Genomic DNA, 27,555 nt, shown 5'->3' on the forward strand with positions numbered 1-27,555 from the left:
CTTAAACATCGTAAAATTATGCATAACTCATTCATAAGGTCGTAAATAAGTGCTATGTAACGTGTCATCCAAAGTTCATTAAAGCCTTAAAACAATATAGCAGATATTGTAGGGGCATTTTGGTCATTTTTATCCTTACGGTTGGTTTATGCCCTAAACATACTCTTACGACCTTCAAATTCATTATACATCGTAAATTCATAGTATTAGGTCGTACTTTGAAATTTCATATGTAACGGGTCATTTAATGGGTCAATTTCTTGATTTAGCTAGTTTTATGTCCTATTCGATATTACCAAGTAAAACGTCCCATTGATGTCCCTAACGTGTGGTTCTTGGTCTAATGCTTCCACATTCACTTAATAATAAGTAAACTTAGCTTCCCAGGGCATTTTCACGTGATCACCAAGTACATCTTAAAAAAAAATTGGGATGACTGTTACTTGCTCGATCGCATTTGGGGACTCGGTTCAAGTTTTTTCCAAGCTCAAAATCCTCTACATTTCCGTAGGCACGTCCTTTATTGTGTTAGAAAACCAAGGGTGAGCCGCTCAATAGACAAGATATCAATTGGCGAAGATGGGTCACTCACTTATTAAATAATGGGTCGGGTTCGTTGAATTAGGACATATTTTAGACCCGACCCAATTATTTGGATTCTAAATTTTTCAACTTAAATAACCGTTTAAGTTGGTTAGAGTAGTTCGGATCATTTATTCAATTTTTTTTTTAATAAAAGTAAAATGTTAGTTCATAAAATATCTATTTATTTATTTTCTAACGTTTTATTAATATTTGAACTCAATTTCAAAATTGTATTTTAAAAAATTAGTTAAATTTAATTTTTAATAGTGACTAGAAAATAAATTATTAAAATAATTATGAAATTAAATAAAATAAATATACATATATAGAAGCAAAAACCTATTTTAAAAAATTAAAAATAAATCTAGTGGTTCGATTCAACCTAATCTAGTTTCGAGATAACTCAAAAACTATAAAGTTTTTTATTAATTTGAAATCAACCCGATTCAAATAAGTTCATAACACAACCTAAATAGTACGGACTGAATTGAACGGATCAAATTTTCAAGTATTTTTTCGAACACGTTTAATTAAATTTTTTTTAGTAAGGTCGTTAGTTTTAGTTCACTCTACCCACCGAACACAATCAACCTAGGGGCAAAATGGTAATTTGGCCCCAAGCCCGGACAAAATGAAAAGAGAAAGAGAAAGGAGGTTAGAGTTGTGGAAGGGAAAAGACGAAGAATACCAAGAACCGTCCCAAATTCGTCATTGAAGATCAAAAAATCCAATCAAGAACAGTAAACATGAGTTTTCGTTACCTTGAATGTTTTTATATCGTCCCGAAGTCAAGTAAAAATTTTAATAAAAATATGTCGTTGTAGGTGGACTAAACTCTACGATTAAGTGAACCAACTAATCTATAAAGTTTTTTATTAATTTGAAATCAACCCGATTCAAATAAGTTCATAACACAACCTAAATAATACGGACTGAATTGAACGGATCAAATTTTCAAGTATTTTTTCGAACACGTTTAATTAAATTATTTTTAGTAAGGTCGTTGGTTTTAGTTCACTCTACCCACCGAACACAATCAACCTAGGGGCAAAATGGTCATTTGGCCCCAAGCCCGGACAAAATGAAAAGAGAAAGAGAAAGAAGGAGGTTAGGGTTTTGGAAGGGAAAAGGCGGAGAATACCAAGAACCGTCCCAAATCCGCCATTGAAGATCAAAAAATCCAGTCAAGAACGGTCAACATGAGTTTTTGTTACTTTGAACGTCTTTACATCGTCCTGAGGTCGAATAAAAATTTTAAGAAAAATATGTCGTTTTAGGTAGACCCGATAACTTTTTTCATATATTTTAACTCGACTCGATTCAAATAAGTTCTTAATAAAACTTAAATAGCACGAATTGAGTTGAGCTGATTGAGTTTTTTAGTATATTTTAAACTTTGTTTATCAAATTATTTTTAATAAGAACTCTTCCATGATCTCGCAAGCAAAAAAGTTTCAAAATCGGGGCTGCTTATGATTGTGATTCGCTGCCGGAGCCTCCTTTTCTTCCGCCGTCTCTGCCACTCAAGTCTCCAACTTCCGGTACCTCCTCGGCCTATTGATTCTGAATCATGCACCAACTGCATCAAAAATTGCAGTACAATCAAATCCTTGAAATGTGTCCACACTTCAATTCTCAAAGCCAACCTCCACCTCAACTTGTTCTTTTGCACCACTCTCATTTCCCAGTATGCGTCGCTTGGCTCTGTTTCGTACGCCTATTCTCTCTTCTCTTTGTTGCAATCTCTTGACGTTTTTCTCTGGAATGTGATGCTTCGTGGTTTTGTTGATGCTGGGTTTTATCGTAAGGCCATGCTTCTCTATGCCCAAATGCTGGATTTGGGTATTCGACCTGATAATTTTACGTTTCCATTTGTTTTCAAGGCGTGTGGGTGTGTGCAGGATTTGGATTTTGGGGTTAGGGTTCATTATGATTCTGTGAATTTTGGGTATGAGTTGGATGTTTTTGTTGCGAATTCACTCATTGCAATGTATGGTAGATGTGGGCGTTCAGAGCTTGCACGAGAGGTGTTTGATAAAATGCCTGAAAGAAATGTGGTGTCCTGGAGTTCAATCATTGGTGCTTATGCACAAAATGGTCAATATAGTTTAGGAGTGTCGTTGTTTTCGCTGATGTTGGCTGAAGGATTTCAATTAAACAGGTCTGTACTGTTGAATGTCATGGCGTGCATACACTCAGAGAAGGAAGCTGATGATGTTTGTCGAATGGCCATGGATCATGAGCTTGGTTTAAATCAATCAGTCCAAAACGCAGCAGTTGGTATGTATGCACGATGTGGAAGAATTGACACAGCTCAAGAGATCTTTAATGGAATTCATAGCAAGGACTTGGTGTCGTGGGCGTCGATGATTGAAGCTTATGTGCAGGCTGATCTTCCCCTGAAAGCTATGGAGATTTTTAGAGAAATGACACTCAAAGGTCTTCTGCCTGATTCTATCACCCTTTTGGGTGTAATTCGTGCTTGTTTAGCTTTAGGATCTTTTAGCCAGGCGTGTTTCGTACATGGTTTTGTTATCCGAAGGCTTTTCGGAAACCAAATAGTGGTTGAAACTGCCATTGTTGATCTCTATGTCAAATGTGGAAGTTTAATATATGCCAGAAAAGTTTTTGATAACATTAAGGAAAGAAATGTTATCTCATGGAGCACCATGATTTCAGGCTATGGATTACACGGCCATGGTAGGAAGGCAATATGTCTCTTCAATGAAATGAAGAACTCAACCAAGCCTGACCACATAACATTTGTATCAATATTAGCAGCTTGTAGTCATGCTGGTTTGGTTGCAGAAGGATGGGATTGCTTCAATGCCATGTCTAGAGATTTTGAGCTGAAACCGGGACCCGAACATTACGCTTGCATGGTTGATCTCTTAGGTCGAGTTGGGAAGCTTAAAGAAGCCTTTGAGTTTATCTCGAAAATGCCAATTAGACCCAATGCTGGGGTTTGGGGTGCATTACTTGGGGCATGTAGAATACATTCAAATGTAGAAATGGCTGAAGTTGCTGCAATGAATTTACTCGAGTTGGACCCGGAGAATCCTGGGAGGTATGTTCTTCTGTACAATATATACCTTTCATCTGGAAAAAGAAAAGAAGCAGACCAAATTAGAGCTCTTATGAAACAAAGAGGTCTGAGAAAAATTGCAGGCCACACGATTATTCAGATAAAAAACAAGGTTCATACATTTGTGGCCGGGGATCGATCTCATCCACAAACTGAAATGGTTTACTCCGAGTTGGATAAAGTGATTTATAGGATTCAAGAAGAAGGGTATACCCCTGATTTGAATTTTGTATTACATGATGTGGAGGAAGAGACGAAGGAAAGGCTTCTATATGTGCATAGTGAAAAGCTTGCTATTGTTTTTGGGCTCTTGAATTCTGGATCAGGTAGCGTCGTTAGACTACAGAAGAATCTCCGAGTTTGTGTCGATTGTCATACTTTTATGAAGTTCGTATCGAAGGTTGCAAGGAGAGAAATTATAGTAAGAGATGCTCGTCGGTTTCACCAATTTAAGGACGGTACTTGCTCGTGTGGGGATTACTGGTGAGTTTCATATATATAGATGTGCGATCGGTTGAGGAGGAGAACAAAACATTTTTTATAAGAGTGTTAAAACCTCTCCCTAGAGGACGCGTTTTAAAAACCTTAAAGGGGAAGCCCAAAAAGAAAACCCTAAAGAGGATTGGGCTTGAGCTGTTACAATGATACACAGACGGATGAAATGCGATGAACTCCTAAAAACGACGGTACTTATGATTCTATACGCTTGCTTACCATGGAATCTTGTCTTTTTACTGGATTTATTCATATTAAAGTCTTAAGAATTTCGCTTTGCTGGCCAGTAATGCAAGCCATAGTTCAATACCACTTTAACTATAACCATGGGTCGCGCATGTCATGTTCTTGTTCAATTTATGTGCTTAAATTTAGATTGATCAATGCCCTTTCTAGCATTAGCCTCTATTCTTCAGGTATCAATCTCCTGAGTCAAGTTGAGTATGCTACTATCTTGCTTAATACAGTGTACAAAATCCCAAGGTATTGGCTCTTGAGTTGATAATAATGAGTAGAAGAGCCTAACTCTTAGCAACCCTCTGCCATTAGTCTAAGAACACCTCAAGAACCTTGGCAAGTTAGTCCTCCCAATCTAATACACGTGCAAGTTTTGGATGTTTAGTTTATGCTATAGCGTTCGGACTCATGTGCCTTCTAGAACCAGGGGTCTTCATACGATTAGCCAATCTTGTAGCAACAAAAGAATTAGACGTCCCCCCAATGCTACAGTTCCCTGTGGCCCGAACCTGGTGCCACATTAGGTTTGGGAGTTGGGTGATAATAGCTCCTCCACATCTCAAAGCGTGCTACCCTCCTAGGCACACAACACTAAGTAATCCAAGCCAACCCTCATTACTGACTAACAGTGAATAATTAGAAATGAAACGTCTTCATCTTGTTTTTTTAGAGAACCCATTCGAGAACAACAAACGAGGTTAAAAACTATCTAGCGTGACTTTATTTCATGGTCAATTCAACTGGCACCCATCAGTATGTGGGGCCTTTATCTTTATCTGATCACAGGATGAATATTTAAAAATATTCAATAAATGACAACGATTACATGGAGAAACGGGCAATGGAAAAGCTTCATTTCTTCAAGCCAGTAGCATCCTTAACAGAATCAACCGCATCCTGGGCTTTGACCATCATCTGTTGCCCTGTCTCTTGTATTGTCTCCTTAGTTGATTGGGCTGCATCACTTGCCTTATCCATCAAATTACTCGCCTTCTCCTACATATTCACATAAATCAATAGGTTACCAATTTGAGTATGAGATCAAATATGAACTATTCAAGGGAAAGTGAACCTGTGCTTGGCCCTTGGCTTCTCCAATTTGATAGCTCAGGTTCTGAGAGTTGTCTGCCATTTATTTTTGCAGAGTTGAAAATCTGAATGGATTTTGGTGATTAATCTTTTGTTTTTGTTGATTAAGAACACTTCTGGTTGTGATTTTATAGGGTAGTTTGGATCCGAACATTGCTTGATTAGAGTTTTAAGGAGGTGACACTTGTCATGAGGTGGTTGGAGCTGTTCTACTTCAGGGCCAATTGACCAGGTCGGGTTTTGGAGTTAGAGAATCTTTCAAATCAACTATGTACCTGTATAGTTTCTAAACAACTTACAAACTTGAATTAACTTTAAAAGACATTTAAGATTGTAAAAACGTTAGGAGAACAATGAAAAGTTCACATTGTTAGCCATCAACGATCTCCACAATGGTCCACAATGGTATGATATTGTACACTTTGAGGATTTGCTTTAGGCTTCCCCAAAAGGTCTCGTACCAATGGAGATAGTATTCTTTGATTATAAACCCATGATCATTCCCTAAATTAGTCGATGTTGGACTTTCATCCAACACCTCCCCTCGAACAAAGTACGCCTCCCCTTAATCGAGGCTCAACTCTTTTTTCTTTTTGGAGTCTTAGTCATTTTTTACTATGCCTTGGAGGCTCACAATACTTTTGTTCGATATTTGAAGATTCTATTGACATGACTAAGTTTAGGGCATGACTCTGATACCATGTTAGAAATCACGGATCTCTACAATTGTATGATATTGTCCACTTTGAGCATAAGGTTTCGTGACTTTGTTCGACTGCCTCGATTAAGAGGAAGCGTACTTTGTTTGAGGGGAGATGTTGGATGAAAGTCAATCGGCTAATTTAGGGAATGATCATGGGTTTATAATCAAGAAATACTATCTCCATTTATTATTGTGAGGCCTTTTGGGGAAGCCCAAAGCAAAGCCATGAGACCTTATGCCCAAAGTGGATAATATCATCCCATTATAGAGAGTCATGTTCATCTAACACGCATATCTCCATCAACTATATGATAATGTACACTTTCGGCTTAGGCTCTTTAAACCTTATCTATGTCTGGTCAACTAGAAGCTGATTGAAGATTTTTTTTTTTTTTTTTTTTTTTAATGTGAATTAGTTTATGATGTACTTGTTATCGTCCGACAATCATAATTCTTAATTCATATAGTTTTAATTTACTTGAGTATAAAAGTAGACCACTTGAAAGGTGTTATCATCTATCTTCATTTGAATCGTTCTTATCTAAAATAAATGATGTTAGTTTTGTAGTGGGTGAAACTATTTTATATGTGACTACATTTTATGACTCCAAGGGACCTCATGTACGGATGACGGTGTTAACCGAGGAGGCCATGGAACCCGTACGAGATGGATTTAAGTTGTAGACTCCATGTTAGATTAAGATATGAGCATTTTATTTCGAAACTTTGATAAGAGGCGCTATTTTTATTATTAATATCTATTGATTATGTTTGAAATGAATTTATGCATGTATAAGCCTACTTTCGGTTATGTAACCCTCAAACATTATATTCACACTCTCATTTGACCGATATTAATGGGAAGAAATGAGCTCATACATGATGTACTAGTCCCTACAAAACATACATGGGAAGTAGCCTGTGCTCGTGACGTACATGGATAGATCCTGCATTTTAAATCACGGTACGTGATTATAATGCACATCATACTTTCATACGTTTTATGACATAACTTTCCTATGATATATACATATATATGTATAATATATAAGATGCCCGTTCTTTCTCCCTTTTTCATTCCTCACCTGTGCAAAAATTTTCATTTATTTTTACAAGGATGTGATGAGGATCCCTTGTGGGGAATGCATCGGGATTGGGTTCCCCATAGGAAAATTTTTCCTTTTTTTTTTTTAATCGTTCTTCTCAAGAAACTATTATCGGGCATAATTTCTATTTTACAATATAATTTTTATCTAAACGAAATACAATCCATGTTCGTACTTCACAACTCAACGGGAAAAAAATGTCTCCATGCTCCCTCCCCATTAATAACCCATCCCATTTGAAACAGATTATCTACGGGGCTCAAACTCACGGGATAAATGAACATCTCTAATTATACATGGCTTATCAAATATGAAGGATTTATAGTCAATCACGACCACTCATGTGACTGGGCAAGACTAATTCTTCGAAGATTTTCAAAGTTGTACCAAAAGTGGAGTCGTAAACTCGTAATCCTTTAAGAAGCATTTCTAATATTTTCACCCGAGTTGAATTAGGTCAGATTTTTCTCTAAATAAGTATCAATCTCATTAAAATAAACCAATTTCAGAATAATTAGATCGAGAACAAGAAAGCCATAACACCTACCTACCGATTGCAATTATTCCCCGAACAAATTACCGAAAAAAGAAAAAAAAAACACTACGTTTTCCCCTTTAAGAATCTTTAATGAAGCTCAAAGCCTTTGACATTTTCACACAAAACACTCAAATTGAATAATTATTTTGAAAGATGAGACATTTTCAAGTAAGAACACAACGTAAAAGTGCAACCATTTAATGTGAAAAGGCATACTTTTAGAAGTGGATGATGCATTCATATGGTTCAAACTTTAGAATCATTCATTCATTTTTAAATTTCCCCTTTTTAATTTATGGGAGTAGGTTTAATTTGGTGAGTCTCTTTCCCGCCCCGCTTTACACCGAACAATAATTTTATTTTTAAGTCAAACAACGAGGGAGTCCTTCATAAATACCCTTATTTTGAAAAGATATAAAAAATTGCGATAAAGACCCTTAACGTTCACAAACATTTCAAGACAGCCCTTAAAGTAGAATGATTTAAGACCCTTAATGTTCAAAAACATTTCAAGACTGCCCTTAAAGTAAAATCGTTTACGACCCTTAACGTTCACAAACATTTCAAGACTGCCCTTAAAGTAAAATCGTTTAAGACTCTTAACGTTCACAAAGATTTCAAGACTGCCCTTAAAGTAAAATCGTTTTACTCTTAACGTTCACAAACATTTCAAGACTACCCTTAAAGTAAAATCGTTTAAGACCCTTAACATTCACAAACATTGCAAGACTGCCCTTAAAGTAAAATCGTTTAAGACTCTTAACGTTCACAAACATTTTAAGACTGCCCTTAAAGTAAAATCGTTTAAGACCCTTAACATTCACAAACATTTCAAGACTGCCCTTAAAGTAAAATCGTTTAAGACTCTTAACGTTCACAAACATTTTAAGACTGCCCTTAAAGTAAAATCGTTTAAGACTCTTAACGTTCACAAACATTTTAAGACTGCCCTTAAAGTAAAATCGTTTAAAACCCTTAACGTTAAAAAACATTTCAAGACTGTCCTTAAACTAAAATCATTTAAGACCTTTAACATTAAAAAACATTTCTAGACTGCCCTTAAAATAAAATCGTTTAAGACCCTTAACGTTCAAAAACATTTCAAGACTGTCTTTAAAGTAAAATCATTTAAGACCTTTAACATTAAAAACTATTTCTAGACTGCCCTTAAAATAAAATCATTTAAGACCCTTAACCTTACAAACATTTCAAGTCTGCCCTTAAAGTAGAATCGTTTAAGATCCTTAATGTTCAAAAACATTTCAAGACTGCCCTTAAAGTAAAATCGTTTAAGACCCTTAACGTTCACAAACATTTCAAGACTGTCCTTAAAGTAAAATCGTTTAAGACTCTTAACGTTCACAAACATTTTAAGACTGGCCTTAAAGTAAAATCGTTTAAGACCCTTAACGCTCAAAAACATTTCAAGACTGTCCTTAAAGTAAAATCATTTAAGACCTTTAACATCAAAAAACATTTCTAGACTGCCCTTAAAATAAAATCGTTTAAGACCCTTAACGTTACAAACATTTCAAGACTGCCCTTAAAGTAGAATCGTTTAAGATCCTTAACGTTCAAAAACATTTCAAGATTGTCCTTAAAGTAAAATCGTTTAGAATTTTGGACATAAATTTGAATTTGGAATCATGTGGCAGTGACCCAAAACGAAACAATTGGACCACCAAGCCGTTTAGATCACTGCTTCACTATTTCCAAGTCGTAGTTCTGATCGAAAATTTTTAAAAAAATGTTGTTCAAATTTTGAATATCGAAATAAAGGAAAACTTTTATTTAGAAATGCATTTCTAACGGCTCAAGCCCACTATCGATAGAAATAGTCTTGTTTAGGTTTTTACTTCTAGACTTCCAGTTAAGGTTTTTAGAACGTGTATGCTAAACAAATGTTTCCACGTCCTTATAAAAAAACGTTTGGTTCTCGTCCCTAATCGATTTGGGATCTCACAATCCATCCCAGAGGTTTTCATACCCTTATAAAAAATATTCCGTTCAGTTGCTCTAACTGATGTGGGATCTAACAACATTACATATATACATTAGAAATTGTCTTATTTGGGTTTTTCCTTTCGGACTTTCCCTTGAAATTTTTAGAACACGTATGTTAAGGAGATGTTTCCACACCCTTTTAAAAAAACGCTTCGTTCTCCTCCCCAATCCGATGTGAGATCTCAAAATCCACCCCCGAAGTTTTCATACCCTTAAAAAAAATATTTCGTTCACTTCTCCCGCTGATGTGGGATCTAACAACATTACATATATATATTAGAAATTGTCTTATTTGGATTTTTCCTTTCAGACTTTCCCTCAAGATTTTTAGAACATGTCTCCTAACGAGATGTTTCCACACCCTTCTAATAAAATATTTCGTTCAATTCTCCCACCGATGTGGAATCTGACAACGTTATATATATATATATATATGTGTGTGTCATTATTTGAAGATGATGACATAAAGATGATGTATTTAGTTTCTTAAATAAATGAATTTAATATTAAGATTATTGTATAGTCAATATATGACCGTGAGGTATGTATTTATATTTATATTATCATGAAGAACACACTCCGAAATAAAACTACAAGGCCACCTTTGGCATATGATTGACCATGTGAACGGCAAAAAGTTGGCTGATCATCAACTTCTCCCTACTCTCGTACCGATCTTAGAGGACGATGTAAAAGTCGATAGCCCCGTAGTCATTTGAGGAAAGTTGAATTGGAGCCAATTCGATCGGGCACATGAAGAACTGAGAAAACGACGACAAGGGAAGCCTTACCCCCACTTCGAACATTTTTGGGTACATCCCAACTTCCCCCACCTGTAGATTCTCGATCGACTCATTCGCCCAAGACAACTAAAATTGAATGCGAGGGGGTATGCCAAGCCAATCCCACGTAAGGATAACTTGATCGTAGTGATGGTGGAAGAACCAACCTATGACACCCGAGTAACCTGAACGAGAATGTTCCTGAAGATAGGATGACTAAGAAGAGCTTAAAGGAATTGAAAGTCACTATCTTCCTTTTTGGTGACTCAATATAAGAACTTCATAGTTATGCGTGCTTTACTTAGCAATTATATGTTGGATGACCTCTTAAATGTTTTATTAGAATGCATGTGAGTGATGAAAAAACATGTGGAAAAGACTTGTATTGGTCTATGAGAATAGTTATCACTCTTAGTAGCGAGAAGTAGGTGACACGATCATGTCGCAAAGGATGAAGGGGCATGTTGACGCCATCAAATGTTGAATCCGGATTCTAAATCTTAATCTAAATTCTAGGCATGGGTCGTTATAAATGGTATCAAAGTAGTACCTCTCCCAGTAAGATGTAGTTCGAGGATGGACCAATGCAGAAACTGGTGAGCATGTGACACCCGAGTAAAGGAGGGGTACATGAATAACTGAGACTATATATGAATGAGAACGATCTTGATAATATGATGACTAAGAAAGATTTGAAAGAATTGAAAATCATTACTTATACAAATAAGGAAAGGTTTCTAGCCCCTTATAAAGGTGTTTCGTTCTCCTCCCCAACCAACGTGGGATCTCACAATCCACTCTCTTCAGGGCCTAGTGTCCTCGCTGGCTCTCGTTCCTTTCTCCCATCGATGTGCGACCCCACCAAATTCATCCCCTTTAGGGCCCAACGTCCTTGTTGGCACATCGCCTCATGTCCACCCTCATTCGAGGCTCAGCCTCCTCGCTAGCACATTGTCTCATGTCCACCCCCATTCGGGGCTTAGCCTCCTCGATGGCACATCACCCCGTCCGGTGTCTAGCTCTAGTGTGCCCGCTATCTGATATTGTCCTCTTTGTACTTTCCCTTTTGGGCTTCACCTCAAGGTTTTCAAAACGTTTCTACTAAGGAGAGGTTTCTACACCCTTATAAAGGGTGTTTAGTTCTCCTCCCCGATCGATGTGGGATCTCACAAAAAACCAAAAGAAAAGTCATCCGACCCTTTACTTCCGAAGAAAATATTTAAAGCATTTATGATGGAATTTATAAATTTTAAAATAAGTTGGAAGATGCTTATCCATTGGGCAAAGACTAAACTATATTGACACAATTTTCCTCTCTCATATGTTACTCTATAAAAAGAAATCTTTATATCTTATCTTTTAACTTCTTTTTTGGTGCAAAATTATTATTTATATATTAATATTTTTAATCATTTTATTCCGTCATGGAATATTGTAACGACCCTATTTTAGCTTAAGACCAAATTGTTATTACATGCATATCAGGTAAGTTTGTCAAATGAACTCGAGCGAAAATAACTAAGCTTTAAAGTGTAAGAACCCAAGGAACTCTTCCGTTCTGGGCGCAGCGGCCAAGCCCTTTGCTTGCTTCAGTTACAGCCCTCCATTGAATGGGGTGGGAAAGAAAGGTTCGGAAATCTAGTTTTTTGCCCGAGTCCAGTGGCAATGAAGAAAGGAAGGACAGCTACGGAAGCAGGTCAGCGAATCTTTTCTTTTGGCTTTCTCTTTGACAGTTCAGGAAGGGGAAGACCTACCGAAAGAATAAATAGGAGAATGAGTCTTTCCAGGAATTAGTCACTTTAACAGTCTTCGATGGTTATACAGGTATCCAAAATACAAACGAGATGGATGTTTGTTGTCCCAACCATTTTTCTAAGTTCCGATCCCGATAAGGAAAAGGGATAATTAAAACAGCTAGATTGTTTGAAGTATTTGAAAAATATTATTAAATATAAAAAATTATTTAATAGAAAGCATCGTTTCATGGCCTATACAATAGAAGTCATCCCTGATCAAAGGCTGTACTTTCATTCCCGAGTATAATTGGATGCATAGTAGCTCTCAATAAGTGACTCACGTACATGCACATGGAGCATTAGGTGAGCCCATTAACGTATTCTTTAGGTCTAACTATAAGTTTGTGCACGCTCACATAGTTGAAAACAAAAGAAAAAAAAATGATAATAAATTATCGTAAATGGATGCGCTCATACAATGCATGATTGAAGAAGTAATCCATGACTCGGGTCTCCTTATTCAAATCTACTTTAGTTCTACGGTGCAATAATAAAGATATACATACGTGGTATAATGCTAATATCTGATCAGACAAGTTATTCACTATATCGTCGTCCATTTCAATGTTATGGTAGTACATGATGTTACATAAGATGCCGATGATATGATATTTGTATGATATGATATAATATGACACGATGCATGATATGAATGATCTACGGCAAAATGTGTCGATATAATGAACAACTCCAATTTATGTCTGGAAAGCTATGATGAAAATGATATGATATAAAGGAAAAATGGAAGAGTTGTCTTATTGGCGTTTACTCCTCTTTTATGATGGTACGGACGTGTATACTACGTGGCAGGAAAACGAACATTATATTTATCATAATGGTGTGAAGGTCGCTATACCTAATGGGGGTCTGACATCAGACATCAACAACTCCAAAAAATGCTCGCCCAACCATGAAAAGCGCCAAGGAGGTGTGCGAACCGACTGGTGGGTACATACGCGCACGTGTGGACCGTGTGTAAGCCAGTAAATACACATCCAATTAACCCATTTAGGATAGTCGTCTAAGAAAATATAGATTGATATGATAGGTCCCGTCCATGATTGTATGTGCTTGCATCTAACCTCAATAGTGGGGTCACTTACATAGTATTTCTTAAAATACTCTAGCCACGTGCTACTTCTATTTCACGTAAAGACAAAGCACTGTTGTACGGCTGACGACAACATCACAATTCGAGACAATAACACATGCATAGGGTACTTGTATTTATTTTATTAGATTTAGGTTAGAATAGAGTGTTTTTTTAATTTTTAATGTTTATTTATTTCATTTAGTATTTCATTGTGTCGTTTTAAGATGTTTTCGAACGCGTAAGTTTTATGACAGTGTTTTAAGATGACATTTAAACGCTTATTTCCGCACAAAAATGATCACGTTATGAGGACGGTAACGATTCTAGGTAAGTAGAAATCTAGGGTCGTTACATCGAGAGTTGGAGTTGGATTCAGAGCAGGTTACCGGCCACTCATTCAAGCCCAATAATCGCAACCTTGAAGCATTCGGTCCATTAGTTGACGCGACCCGAAAACCCACTTGCAACCAAGAAATTTGCACGCAAGCTGAACGACCTAGTTCGTCCTCTGCATGTATTATGTGTGCACCCACCTTAATCGCGACTCAATTATGCTAATCTGCTTAAGCGGGCTTTAGCTACTCAAATTTGGCTTATTCCACTCGATATAGAGTTTGTAGACTCGTTACCTACATTTTCGACTCTCTCGAAGCTGATTTAACCTTATAGTCGGCATTTAAGGTTAGTTTAATCCCCAATTGCTCAATTTAAATTATTTTAAGCTATAAATTGAAATTATTTAAGAATTAGGTAAGTAAAGTTCATTATAATATTTCAAATATGATGTTGTGGGTCCACCTAGATTGAAATGAACTTTAAGCGACGAAGTCAAGCCAACTTTAAAACTAACTTGGGACTTCGGCTCAGGCCAACCAATTAAGTGGCTCCTATGTCAGCTTTGTTAGACGAATTGTATTATGTATGATGATATGTAATCCATGGCCCATGCACGTGTCATGATTGATATGTTACGCTATGCTAAGTTATATGATGTTATGCTATGATATACTATGTTATGCTATGACATGCCATGCTATGTGATGTTATGCCCTGATATGTTATAGTTTGTCATATACTATGTATTACGGAATGTAATGGAATTATGTAAACATAATTCACATACTTATTATGTTATAGATAAATGGAAATTTGTCTTATTTGTCTTATGTTCATATATTATGCATGATTATAAGTTATGGGAATCTCATGAATATTTGTGTGACACGTACATCGGGATATTTTCTCACTATGATGAGTACGATGCATACATTATGATTTACGACATCATAGTCACCATGATGTTACGCAATCCTTTATGTCCGTGGTGTTTGGCATACAGCCTGGTAGTGAGTGCTAGCTCGACGATCCAAACCCAAGGGGTATGCGAGCATTCTTGGCTCGCCCATGCTTGCACATGTTGGTCATGTGTAGAGAAGTACTACACATCCAACATTTTCCGGACAGGGAAGATACTTAATGTTATGATATGCTATGTTAAAAGAATAGGTCCCACCATGTTGCATGTGTTTGCATTTCTCAACCCCAATAGTGGGTTACTTACTGAGTATTTTAGAAATACTCAAGTCATGTGCTACTCTTGCATTTCAAGTAAAGCTAAGACACCCATGTACGGATGACAGTGGCGTCATGACGAAGACCATAAAACCCATGTTAGGGTAGCTGCATTTACGTTTATTTAGTAGCTCTAGACTTCTCCTCATTTTATTCAAATTTCTATTGTTTTGTCTAAATTTTATTTTCAAACGGTTTAAGTCCATGACATCATTTACAAACTATTGAATCGAAGTATTCCACACTTTACAGTCATGTCATACATGTAGTAGCGATTTTATTTCAGTAAAAAAAAAATCGAGTCATTACAACATACATCTACATCTAGATTGTGTAGCCATTAGGCTTTGGCTACGTGAACTAGATTGGACTATGCTTAGACTAATCGTTCGAAGCACTAACCGACTAACTTAACCGTAGATTGCTTCTTCTTCATCCGTCAAACCGAGCGTCGATCCTTCTTCTCTAGTGGCTTTGTGATAGCAGTCTCGTGATCCAATAGTTGTGGACTACGGTGACAAAGCTCTTAAAATGATGAATGGTACAAAAACGTGGCAGTGGGCCACGTCACTGCCACGTTTAATGATAATATGTGGGCCACACAAAAATAAATTGATTTAGAAATCCACGTGTCTTTTTTTACCACCCGCCTTCATGGAAAACATTTACACGGTTCTTTTTTTAAAATATAATTTCTTTAAATTATGTTAGGTACGTTGACTTTCTTGATTTAAATAATAATAAATAAATAAATAAATAAATAAATAAACTATTTCGAAATTTCTTTAAATTATGTTAGGTATTTCCATTTATCATTTTTTAATTTATATATCAATTACCAATAAAATTTTAAAAAAATCTAATTGATAATTAAATTTAACAAAATAATAATTAAAAAATATAGTTTAATTAAAATTATTTAACACTCATTCTTTAAATTATTAAATTATTAAATTATTCTCTTTTTTTTTTTTTTGTAGTAAGAAAATGAAAAAAATAAAATTAAGATGAATATTAAAATTATATAAAAAAAAATATAAGTATGCATAATAAATAAATAAATAACAATAAAACTAAAATTATCTAAGAAATAACATTTTTTTTATATTTTTTTTTTAAAAAATATCGGGCGAAAAATATGAAGAGAAAATAGAAGAAGAAGTCTACGTAGGTGTAAGAAATAACGAATCGGTAATTTTTAAAAGAGAATCCTAAGAGACGGTCCGTTTTGCTTCTAGAAGTTTAAGACTTTAATTCATACATTATTTGTCTTCATTATACCAAAATCCCGTGCAATAAACTAACAAGTGCGAAGGGTTTATAATCATGAAATATATGAAAAATGAAAATTTTTAAATGTACATGTTGTTAGATGAACACGACTCTCCACAATGGTATGATATTGTCCACTTTGAACATAAACTCTCATGGCTTTGCTTTGGGCTTCCCCAAAAGGCTTCATACCAATGGAGTTAGTATTCCTCACTTATAAACCCATGATCATTCCCTAAATTAGCCGATGTGGGACTTTCATCATCCAACACATGTAATTACAAACTAAAGGTATACGAGACATGAAAAATTAGTGAAAATTAATGAACTCAGGAAGAAAACACTCGTACAATGTAGAAAAAAAAAAGGCATTAAATAAATTTTCGACATAATTATTAATTTTTTCAGATATAACATAAGAATTTCAACTGAATTTTGTGACAATGTAAAGTCTGTCTTTTAAAATAAGGTTTTCAGTACATGTAGTCATGACTAACTCTGGACCCGGGGTCTGAAGCTTGGTTCAGTTCTCGAGGCCAACTTCTAACCTATTTTCTCTTTTTTCTTTCTTTCTTTCTTTCTTTTACTTATTCTCCAAATGGGTCGGAAAATGGTAGGGGCAATCGAGATGTAAAGAGAGGGATAAGTTGAGATGAATACGAGGTTTTAAAAGCTAAGGAATTTGAAGGGGAAGTGGGAGAACTGTTTTTTTTTTTTTTTTTTTTTCCCGGTTGTTACAGTTTTACACTAAAAAGATTTATTATTTACTCGAGCTTAGGCTTCTTAGACCTATTATATATATATATATATATTTTTTTTTCCCGGTTGTTACAGTTTTAAAATATTTTTTTTGGACATAAAAAAGAAAAATAAAAATTCAACTATTTTTAAATTAAAACATAATAATAATAATAATAATAATAATAATAATAAATAAATACAAATTTGACTTCAAAAGTAATTTGAGGCCACACATAGAACCTTTGACTGAAAGGAGTGAGTCTCATAAAATGTTCTTCAATTTTAATTAATTAATTAATAATAATAATAATTACAAATAATAATAATAATAATAATAATAATAATAATTACAAATAATAATAATAATTACAAATAATAATAATAATAATTTTCCTTTTGAAAAAAAAAATCTGAAATCTTCAAAGCGACCAAGTCACTGGTCTTCACTCCCACCGCGTTCCCCTTGTTCTTCATATCACCTTTAAAATCATTTTGACTCTCAAAATCAAAATCAAAATCAAAATCAAAATCAAAATCAAGATCAAAAGCTTCCAGTAATCATCAAAATCCCCTTTGCTGTTCTTCATCCTCATGAGATTTCTATGGGTTTTCAATGGATTTTCCTGTTCTTCCCCTGTTTCTTCTCCATCGTTTCTTCTTTATCCTCTGTTTCCATTTCTGAAACTGGAAATCAAACTCTGATTTGCAGTTTGAATTCTCGATTTTCTTTGAATTGTTCTAGTTTTCCTTCTGGGATTCAAATTCCCTTTGGACCCAATGATTCTTACTCCGGGATCGTCGCCGGAGATGGGTTCTTTTGTGGGTTGAGAGATTTTCCGACCGCCGCCAAATCCGTCCTTGTTTGCTGGAGATACTCTGTAAATGGAACAAACATGGAATTCAGAGTGGTTTATAATGGCCCGAATTTGAAGGAGCTTCGAGCTGGAAATTCCCACATTTGTGGAGTTGTTAACGCCACTAATCGCCTTCAATGTTGGCAATGGCGGCGGTTCTCTCGGTATTTCACTTTTGATTTCTTGTCCATTGCTGTCGGTGGTGATTTCGTTTGTGGTCTCTCCGTCGCCGGCGAGATTCGTTGCGATGGAACTGGGCATTCCGCCGCTGCCGCCTTTGGCGGCAGCGGCTACAAGGCGGTTGCTGCTGGGTTCCGGCATGTCTGTGGGATTGATTTGAGGAATGAACTGGCATGTTGGGGGGTGGGAGCCGGAGAGATTCCGACCGGGGAATTTAAATTGTTGGCTTTGGGGGATAATCGGAGCTGTGGTCTCCGGTTGAATGGGACGGCGGTTTGTTGGGGTGAAAAGAGTTTTACCTTGCCGGAGAGGTTAAAAGGGGAGTTTTTTACTGCGATTGAGGCGAAGAAAAACGTGTTTTGTGGTGTTTTGAGAGGGAATTTCTCTTTACTCTGTTGGGGAAATGAAATTTTCGACCGGAATTTGTTCTCTGTTTTTGATTTTGTTCCACCTGGTTCTTGTAGATCCGAATGCCCATGTGGCCCATTGGCTAACACAGCTCAATTTTGTACACAAACAACCATGATTTGCAAGCCTTGTGAAGAAAGACCTCCTCTTCTTCCGCCGCCGTCCCCCGCCGCACCGCCGCAGCTTTCCCATCACTCCTCCGGCCAACGGTGGAGTGGCAGAATGGTGGCTCTACTTGTAGTGGGCTGTGTTGGGAGCTTGTCATTAGTACTCAGTTGTTCCTTTTTTGTGTACAAATACTGTAAAAACAGAGTCTGTCGTGTTCATGATTCTGGCCCAATGGAGGATCCTGTCGAAACTAGCGGTGGCGGTGGCGGTGGCGGTGACGGCCGCCGTGATACGGCGGCCGGTGGGAAGAAGATGTTGGAGAAGAGATTGAGCCATTTGATTAGCTTGGGAAATGGTGGGCAATTGGGCCAATTGGAGGACTTTCCACTTTCAACTCTTCTTGAAGCAACGAATAATTTCTCTGAAGAACACAAAATTGGGAATGGAAGCTTTGGATCGGTTTATAGAGGTGTGTTGAGTGATGGTCGTGAAGTAGCTATAAAACGAGCTGAATTCTCTCCAATGTGGGAAACAAAGAGACAAGAAGACAAAGACAATGCTTTCCTTAACGAGCTCGAATCATTGTCTCGCATTAGCCACAAGAATCTCGTACGTCTTCTCGGATTCTTCGACGACACCCACGAGAGAGTATTAGTGTATGAATTCATGAGCAACGGCACTCTCCATGACCATCTCCATAAGCTCCCATTATCATCGCTTTCTGCTTCCTGGGCTCGTCGTATTGCTGTTGCACTTGACGCTGCTAGAGGAATACAGTATCTCCATGATTACCTCTCCCCACCGATCATCCACCGCGATATCAAGTCGTCGAATATCCTCCTCGACGATAGATGGACAGCAAAGGTCTCGGACTTTGGACTGTCACTGATGGGGCCAGACGATGATGCATCGCATCTGTCGCTACGTGCGGCTGGAACAGTGGGGTATATGGATCCAGAGTATTATAGGTTACAACAGCTTACGACGAAGAGTGACGTGTATAGCTTTGGAGTTGTGTTGTTAGAGCTGTTGTCAGGGTGTAAGGCAATTCACAAGAACGAGAACGGGGTGCCAAGGAACGTGGTGGATGTGGTGGTGCCATACATTGTAAGAGATGAGATTCATAGGGTGTTGGATTTGAGAGTGCCGGCGCCAACGCCGTTTGAGATAGAGGCGGTGAAGTATGTGGGGTATTTGGCGGCTGATTGTGTTATTACGGAAGGAAGGCATAGGCCTTCTATGACGGACATTGTAAATTGTTTGGAGAGGGCCTTGGCTGCTTGTTTGGCGCCTACAACCCTCTCTAGATCTTCAACTGAGTCATCAATGTAGAGCATTTGTTCAAATTAAATTGAATTCATTCAACATTCTTTCAAACCCTTCAACGATAATGATAAACTTAGATGCTTTTGATCGGTTTCGTCTATTAAATTTTATGTTTTTTTGAACTCATTATGAACCGTCAAATTTCTTGGAAATGATGGGATGTGTTGTCACAAACTTTGAAAGTTGACAATGATAAACGACTGTTCCGCCCGATAATGATAAACGACTTTGAAAGTTGACACAAACTTCTGTATCGTCCGAATGAGTTGGTTGGCATTAAAAATGTTAGACATTTTAGCTAAGTATTTAGGGTAGAAGGGCCGGTGGAGGTTATTAACATGCTTTTCGAGCCTATATCTTCCCAAGCAATGCATTTATCAACTTCAAAATGAATTCCACTGCATAGACGCTCTAATGCTATTAACTTACCGTAAGGATATTGAGTAGTTATCACATCTTCAAAAATTAACCTTCCCATAACATATAAGCTACTAATTTGTTTTTCCTCGAAGAAAATTTGCCACTAACTATAACAACACTGTTCTATCAGTAGCAAAGCTAGCCAGGCAAGAGAAGGTACTAACTTTCTAAGTCTTTATATGAACCCATGTTTGCCAAAACTTCAGAATTTGCAAGAACATCAAAGGCAAAAAAGACGAGACATAGCTACAAAATAGAAAGAATATTCAGAAGCAGTCATTGCTACAAAAAGACGAGTCATAGCTACAAAAGGCTTAATATTCAGGCAAAATGGAAAGAATATAGATTACCAGCGAAAAAGATGAGTCATAGCTACAAAATGAGATAGGCCATGTCTTTAGAAGCAGCCTCGTATAGATGAAGCTCCCTCAATATATGAGATCCCACATCGATTGGAGAGGAGAACGAATAATTCTTTATAAGGATGTGGAATCCTCTCCCTAGTAGGCATATTTTAAAAACATTGAGGGGAAGCCCGAAAGAGAAAGCCCAAAGAGAACAATATCTACTAGCAGTGGACTTGGGTCATTACAAATGGTATCAAAGCCCGACATCAGACGATGTGCCAACGAGGAGACTGAGCCTCGAAGGGAGGGTGCACAAGAGGCACTGTGCCAGCAAGGACGTTGGGCCCTAAAGGGGGTGGATTGTGAAGGTCCCACATCGATTAGAGAAGGGAGCGAGTGCCATCGAGGACGCTGGGCTCTAAACATCGATTGGGGAGGAGAAAAAATCATTCTTTACAAAAGTGTGGAAACCTATCCCTAACAGACACGTTTCAAAGAGAACCGTACCTGCTAGCGACAAACTTAGGTTATTACAAACCTTAGTATCTCTAAAAGATCTTGTAAAGTTTCTCGAACGATGCAACCTGTAAAGTCAATGCAACACATTTAATAAATACATATAGACCATCAAGTTTTCCAAACAAGCAAAAGCACACACATTAAATGTAGGTTATGGTCAACAAATGAAGCACTTGGCAGGTAGTTATGACAAAAAGTCTCAAAAGGATGGTCAATTAATCCTAATATCTATTCAATCTCTACAGGCATTATTAGATGTATAATTGACTTGGGTTTTCATAATGCCGCCACTGTGACTATTTTCAAATTTCAAGCATTAAAAACACCGTTTGTCAACAAATTCAATGAAAATAAAAGTCCTAATTCTGGAACTTCCGTTGAAGAACAATAAAATTTTTTGAACCATGGGAAAACTGCCGAGTGTGTAGATTTCATGATCATTATGACACAGGCATCAAACATTTTTCAACTCAACCTATATGGGATCCCTAGACTTCTAAATAGTAGCTTTGACATCTCTTTGGGGGTAGTTAAAAGAGAAGACCACTTACCCGAATGAATGTTTTATTTTCGGTCCACGAAAGAAGAGGCTCGAAGATCAGTTTCATTAATCGAATGAGTACGTGCTGTATTGACCATTCACGTTGAGCCCCTATAGTAACGGCCCAAGCCTACCGCTAACAGATATTGTCCTATTTGGGCTTTCTCTTTTGAACTTCCCTCAAGGTTTTTAAAACACATCTACTAGTGAGAGGTTTCCACACCCTTATAAAGAATGCTTCGTTCCACAATCCACCCGCTTTCGGGGCCCAGCGTCCTCGCTGGCACACTGCCCGATGTCTGGCTCTGATACCATATGTAACAGCCCAAGCCCACCACTAGCAGATGTCCTTTTTGGGTTTTCCGTTTCACGCTTCCCTCAAGATTTTTAAAGCGTGTCTACTGGGGAGAGGTTTTCACACCCTTATAAAGAATATTTTGTTCCCCCTCTCCAACCAATGTGGGATCTCAAAATCCACCTCCCTCCCCCCCCCACATTCGGGGCCCAGCGTCCTCGCTAGTACTCGTTTCTCTCTCCAATCGATGTGAGATCTCACAATCCACCCACCTTCGAGGCTTAGTGTCCTCACTAGCACACTATCCAGTGTTTAGCTCTGATACCATTTGTAACAACTCAAGCCCATCGCTACCAGATATTGTCCTCTTTGAACTTTCCCTTCCGAACTTCCCCTCAAGGTTTTTAAAACACGTCTACTAGGGAGAAATTTCCACACCCTTAAAAAGAATGTTTTGTACCCCTCTCCAACGAATGTGGGATCTCACAATCTACCCCCCTTCCGGGCCCAACACCCTTGCTGGCACTCGTTCCTCTTCCAATCAATGTAAGATCTCACAATCCACCCACCTTTAGGGTCTAGCGTCCTCGCTGGCACATCGCCCGGTGTCTAGCTCTGATACTATTTGTAATAGCCCAAGCCCACCGCTAGCAGATACTGTCCGCTTTGGGCTTTCCCTTCTGGGCTTCCCCTCAAGGTTTACACGTCTACTAGGGAGAGTTTCCACACCCTTATAAAGAATGTTTCGCTCTCCTCTCCAACCGATGTGAGACCTCACATTTCTACCTCCAATGGTAGTCCATAGTCAATTTCGTTGTCCATCACCACCTCATAACCACCTATAAATGCACCCTAAATCATCATCCAAGGCTATTTTGTATGCAGAAGGATATAGCATAGGATATGCGAAATTACAACACTTTGGATCAGCAGGCGTTGAGACTACTGAATTTTTCACTTAAAAACAAGCTCCACCGCCTTGCAACTAGACATCCTAAGCTTGCGGGGAAGGGGTTCAGGTGTTCTAAAGTAGCATTGCGTTTTCAAACCACATTAAAGTTGAACAAAGTGTAGTAAAAGGTTCGCTTTAATAGCCAAAAACGTTGCACATTTAAGAAAGAAATAGGTTTTAAACTCAAATAGGTAGGATGAGGAAGATTAGGAATCCGGTGTTCTATGACGTTTTGGCACAATCATGTCTACGCCTGATAGACATGAAATGCTCTAGAATGTACTATAGGAAGTGGGATTAGTTGTCAATTCCTCCCCTTGGTTTTGTATGACCGTTCGGCAAAATCACGCTTAAGTCTGTCAAACCTGAATCGCCTCAAAATGTACTATAGGGGGATGCGACTAGTTGTCAAATTCTCCCTACCCGAAAAGTTATATGCTACTTAAGCCATTGTGTTGCCTTGTGTTTGTATGTCATAAAACATCGTTTTCAATCTCTCTCATCCTTGCTTTCAAACTCTCTTTCAAAATCTCTCCACCCCCATTTTCTAAAACCTTCTTCTCAAATTAGGGCCAGAGACTTGAGCATATGTTGCGCAGCCGTAGGTAATGCGATTCTAAGTTGGCTTGACTCACTCANTACTGAGAGGGGTTCAGGTGTTCTAAAGTAGCATTGCGTTTTCAAACCACATTAAAGTTAAACAAAGTGTAGTAAAAGGTTCGCTTTAATAGCCAAAAACATTGCACATTTAAGAAAGAAATACATTTTAAACTCAAATAGGCAGGATGAGGAAGCTTAGGAATACGGTGTTCTAAAAGTGTATGACGTTTTAACAGAATCATGTCTACGCCAGATAGACATGAAATGCCCTAGAATGTACTATAGAGAGGTGTGACTAGTTGTCAACTCCTCCCCCGATTTTGTATGACCATTCGGCGAAATTACGTCTAGGCCTGCCAGACCTGAATTGCCTCAAAATATACTATAGGGGGATGCGACTAGTTGTCAAATTCTCCCTACCCAAAAAGTTATATACTATTTAAGCCGTTGTACTGCCTTTTGCTTGTATGCCATACAACATCGTTTTCAATCTCTCTCAACCTTGCTTTCAAACTACGTTCAAAATCTCTCTACCCCCGTTTTCTAAAACCTTCTTCTCAAATCAGAGCCAGAGGCTTGAGCATATGTTGCCTAGCCGTAGACGATGCGATTCTAAGTTGGCTTGACTCACTTAGTACTGAGAGTGGGTGCCACACAATCGTCAAATCCGCTGCGAAGAGAAGGGTGATTGCGACACACAGCATAGAAATTCCCAATGGCAGCTGAAATCGAACTCATATTCACTTTGCTCAACTAATGTATGACATAAATCTATCATGCTTGGAGTGCACATATATTTATGTATATATATATATAGTCCACATTTCACATTTCATCTTTTCTTGGGAGTGAATAAACAATGGGTACCTTATATCAAGCAAACAGAAGTACCCAACAACAAGAAAGATTAGAAAGGATATCCTAACAAAAAATTTACCACTTTTTTTGGTTGGATGAACATCCACATCAACGCTCAGATGGCAATATAATTGACACTTTCATGAAAGGTTTGGGTGCTTTAGGCAATTTTTAAAGCACTGCATTCCACCATTCTTCCTGCAATAAGAAAATATAGAAAAGAAATGAAAATAATAACAATGATCCTGTGCTAGACTATGATCCATGCTCTTCAATTGAAATTAATAAAAACAAAAACAGAAGTCATTAAATTACTTTTAGACACACAAACTCTTATAGGTTACCGTAAATATAATCTTTTTAGTTCATTCTTAATACTTCCAGTAAGTGTGGACTTGGTAATAAAGCTCGTTATGAGACCTAGATATTGAGATGCAAAATGCTCGTCTCATTGATTAATTCCAAGGTTTGGAATAATATTCCAAAGAAATCTCCCTACTTCTGCTGGAACGTAAAGAGAAGTATGACTGTATTCACAATAGTACAACCTAAGGAAAGAAAACATGACAAGAATAGAATAATTAAATGAACAATTATGGATATTAAGCTCAAACGGAATCTGCTTGATGCAATAAAAACAAAGATTAATCTTCATGAAAGTTAATTGAGATAAGGTATGATACAGAAACCAGGAAGTTAGTTGCTTGCTAATATCTTATCTTACGTCTGAGGTTTTGGTGTTAAGGGCAAGGGCAGGTGATTGTGATGTTGGTGTTTGTGAAAATTCCCATATCATCATTTGGAAGAGCTTTTGGTCAATTTACAAGGTTGCTCATTAGGAGTTTATGTGAGATCCCACCTCGGTTTGAGAGGGGAATGAAACGTTCTTTATAAAGGTGTGGAAACCTCTTCCTAGCAAACGCGTTTCAAAAACCTTGAGGGGAAACCCGAGAGGAAAATCCCAAAGAGGACAATATCTGCTAGAGGTGGGCTTGGACTGTTACAAATGGTATCAGAGGCAAACACGGAGCGATATGTCAGCAAGGAGGCTGAGCCCCGAAGGGGGGTGGACACGAGGTGGTGTGCCAGCAAGGATGATAGGCCTCGAAGGGGGGTAGATGGGGGGTCCCACATCGACTGGACAGAGGAACGAGTGACAGCGAGGACGTTGGGCCTTCCACTGGGGTGGATTATGAGATCCTACATCGGTTGAAGAGGGGAACGAGTGCTAGCGAAGACGTTGGGTCTCGAAGAGGGGTGAATGTGAGATCCCACATCGGTTGGAGAGGGGAACAAAGCATTCGGTGTGGATTGTGAGATCCTACATCTGTTGGAGAGGAGAATGAAGCATTCTTTATAAGAGTGTGGAAACCTCTCCCTAGCGGACGCATTTTAAAAACCTTGAGGGGACGCTTAAAAAGGAAAACCCAAAAAGGATAATATCTGCTGGTAGTGCATGTTAAAAATAAGGAAAAGCCCAAAGAGGACAATATCTTAAACGGTACGAATTCTTCAAAATACTGAAAAGCTATAAAGTGCAAAATCCTTCAAGAGTATATAAAATTACCACACCATCATTCTCTTCTTCGCAACATAATTTGAGTTGGAGATTAGACCATCCATCTTGAAATCTGAACAGGCTCCGTCATTTTCTGAATGGCATCCAACTGTACGAATTTCATTAGATTGCAGGCAACAGATACACCATAAACTGTACGAATGACATCCAACATTAAAGCTGACCCAACTGAATGAATATCTGTTCTGGCAGCTCCATGCTAATAAACATACTAACCAGCATAGCTCAACTCAGATAGCGCATTGTAAACCACCAAGACATCTGACCACGAAAGCAATACCAAAGTAATAAAAACATGCAAGGTTGACTAATTCTTCAAATAACCTTTCTGCAAGAAAAGCTGATGTTTATATGATGAATGGCAAAACGACTTAGGAGGTCCACTATCTTCGTTTAATCATCGGATGCATTTTTTTAGTGTCTTCCTCCCAGCAGTTATATTAATATATTAATAGAGCATGGATGATTGAGAGGAGTCTCACATTGGCTAATTAAGGAAATGATCATAAGTTTATAAGTAAGGAATACATCTGCATTGGTATGAGGCCTTTTGGGGAAACCAAAAGTAAAGCCAAGCGAGCTTATGTTCAAAGGGGATAATATCATACCATTGTGGATGTTCGTGGTTCATAACATGATATCAGGGTCATGTTCTTAACTTAGTCATGTCAATAGAATCCTCAAATGTCAAACAAAGAAGTTGTGAACATCGAAGGTGAAGTCAAAAGTTACTCAAGTGTCGAACAAAGGGTGTACTTTGTTCGAGGGCTCCAGAGAAGGAGTTGAGCCTTGATTAAGAGGAGGTTGTTCAAGGAGGGAGACTCTATGGTGTACGTTGTTCGAGGGCTCTATAGGCCTTAGAGGAGGCTCTATGGTGTACGTTGTTAGAGAGAAGGATTGTTGATGGATTTATGCATCTCCGTTGGTACAAGGCCTTTTGGAGAAACCAAAAGTAAAGCCATGAGAGCTTATACTCAAAGCGGGCAATATCATACCATTGTCGAGATTCGTGATTACTAACCAGACATCCAAGAAAACTAAATCGGCCCATCACAGAAATTTGAAATTATGCAGTATTCATACAAAAGTGTCTTTGAACAAATTTCACAAGGTTCATTAGAATCTTAAAACCCTCATCTGATAACACGGCTTTCATTCCTAGAAATTTAATAGACAAAAACTTAAATCCACACAATATTCAGACGATTGTGAATGTAGCTTATATCGAAATTCAGTTACCTTAATTTCGACCTAAGAAAGAAACAGACACGGATGCCATGGCCAGTTTGAGGCCGCCGTCTTGGAACAGCGACATCGACGGAGGTGGATTGGGCGTCGAGGCTGCTTTCGAAAAGCTCTTAAATGGCGGACACAGGCCTTTGAATGGCGGCTCCGGCAGCGATTCGATTAACGATGGAGTCGTCGATCGGAGGATTTGGAAGGGAATAATTTAATGAATATTTTAAAGTA

General features: G+C 37.8%; 3 protein-coding genes and 1 long non-coding RNA gene across 8 annotated transcripts; 2 read left to right on the forward strand and 2 right to left on the reverse strand.

The window, feature by feature from the left end:
• The first annotated feature begins 1,958 nt into the window (after positions 1 to 1,958).
• On the forward strand, positions 1,959 to 25,803 carry LOC111472031 (pentatricopeptide repeat-containing protein At1g11290, chloroplastic-like). 4 transcript variants are annotated; one of them, XM_023117715.1, is made up of 2 exons: positions 1,959 to 4,168; positions 25,765 to 25,803. In XM_023117715.1, the coding sequence occupies exon 1, from the start codon at positions 2,058 to 2,060 to the stop codon at positions 4,155 to 4,157; it is 2,100 nt and encodes a 699-aa protein (XP_022973483.1). In that variant the 5' UTR covers positions 1,959 to 2,057; the 3' UTR covers positions 4,158 to 4,168; positions 25,765 to 25,803. The 4 variants fall into 4 exon arrangements, 3 of the variants coding, with proteins under 3 accessions (XP_022973483.1, XP_022973484.1, XP_022973485.1); XM_023117716.1 differs by lacking the exon at positions 25,765 to 25,803 and having other exon boundaries at positions 1,959 to 3,024; positions 3,265 to 4,539; XM_023117717.1 differs by lacking the exon at positions 25,765 to 25,803 and having other exon boundaries at positions 1,959 to 2,272; positions 2,747 to 4,539.
• On the reverse strand, positions 5,121 to 5,593 carry LOC111472049 (stress-induced protein KIN2-like). The gene is made up of 2 exons (XM_023117746.1): positions 5,475 to 5,593; positions 5,121 to 5,398 (listed from the first exon to the last, which is right to left on the reverse strand). The coding sequence occupies exons 1-2, from the start codon at positions 5,532 to 5,534 to the stop codon at positions 5,255 to 5,257; spliced, it is 204 nt and encodes a 67-aa protein (XP_022973514.1). The 5' UTR covers positions 5,535 to 5,593; the 3' UTR covers positions 5,121 to 5,254.
• LOC111472030 (serine/threonine-protein kinase-like protein CCR4) lies at positions 17,629 to 20,057 on the forward strand. Its single transcript, XM_023117713.1, has one exon. The coding sequence runs from the start codon at positions 17,701 to 17,703 to the stop codon at positions 19,978 to 19,980; it is 2,280 nt and encodes a 759-aa protein (XP_022973481.1). The 5' UTR covers positions 17,629 to 17,700; the 3' UTR covers positions 19,981 to 20,057.
• Positions 21,166 to 27,538, reverse strand: LOC111472051. Of its 2 annotated transcripts, none has more exons than XR_002715324.1 (5): positions 27,325 to 27,538; positions 26,302 to 26,346; positions 26,074 to 26,173; positions 24,586 to 24,704; positions 21,166 to 21,325 (listed from the first exon to the last, which is right to left on the reverse strand). It is a non-coding gene; the product is annotated as an uncharacterized LOC111472051 (long non-coding RNA). The 2 variants fall into 2 exon arrangements; XR_002715323.1 differs by having other exon boundaries at positions 26,074 to 26,217.
• Between the last annotated feature and the right edge of the window lie 17 nt (positions 27,539 to 27,555).

Source organism: Cucurbita maxima, unplaced genomic scaffold (genome assembly GCF_002738345.1).
Source record: "Cucurbita maxima cultivar Rimu unplaced genomic scaffold, Cmax_1.0 Cma_Scf00063, whole genome shotgun sequence".
NCBI lineage: Eukaryota > Viridiplantae > Streptophyta > Magnoliopsida > Cucurbitales > Cucurbitaceae > Cucurbita > Cucurbita maxima.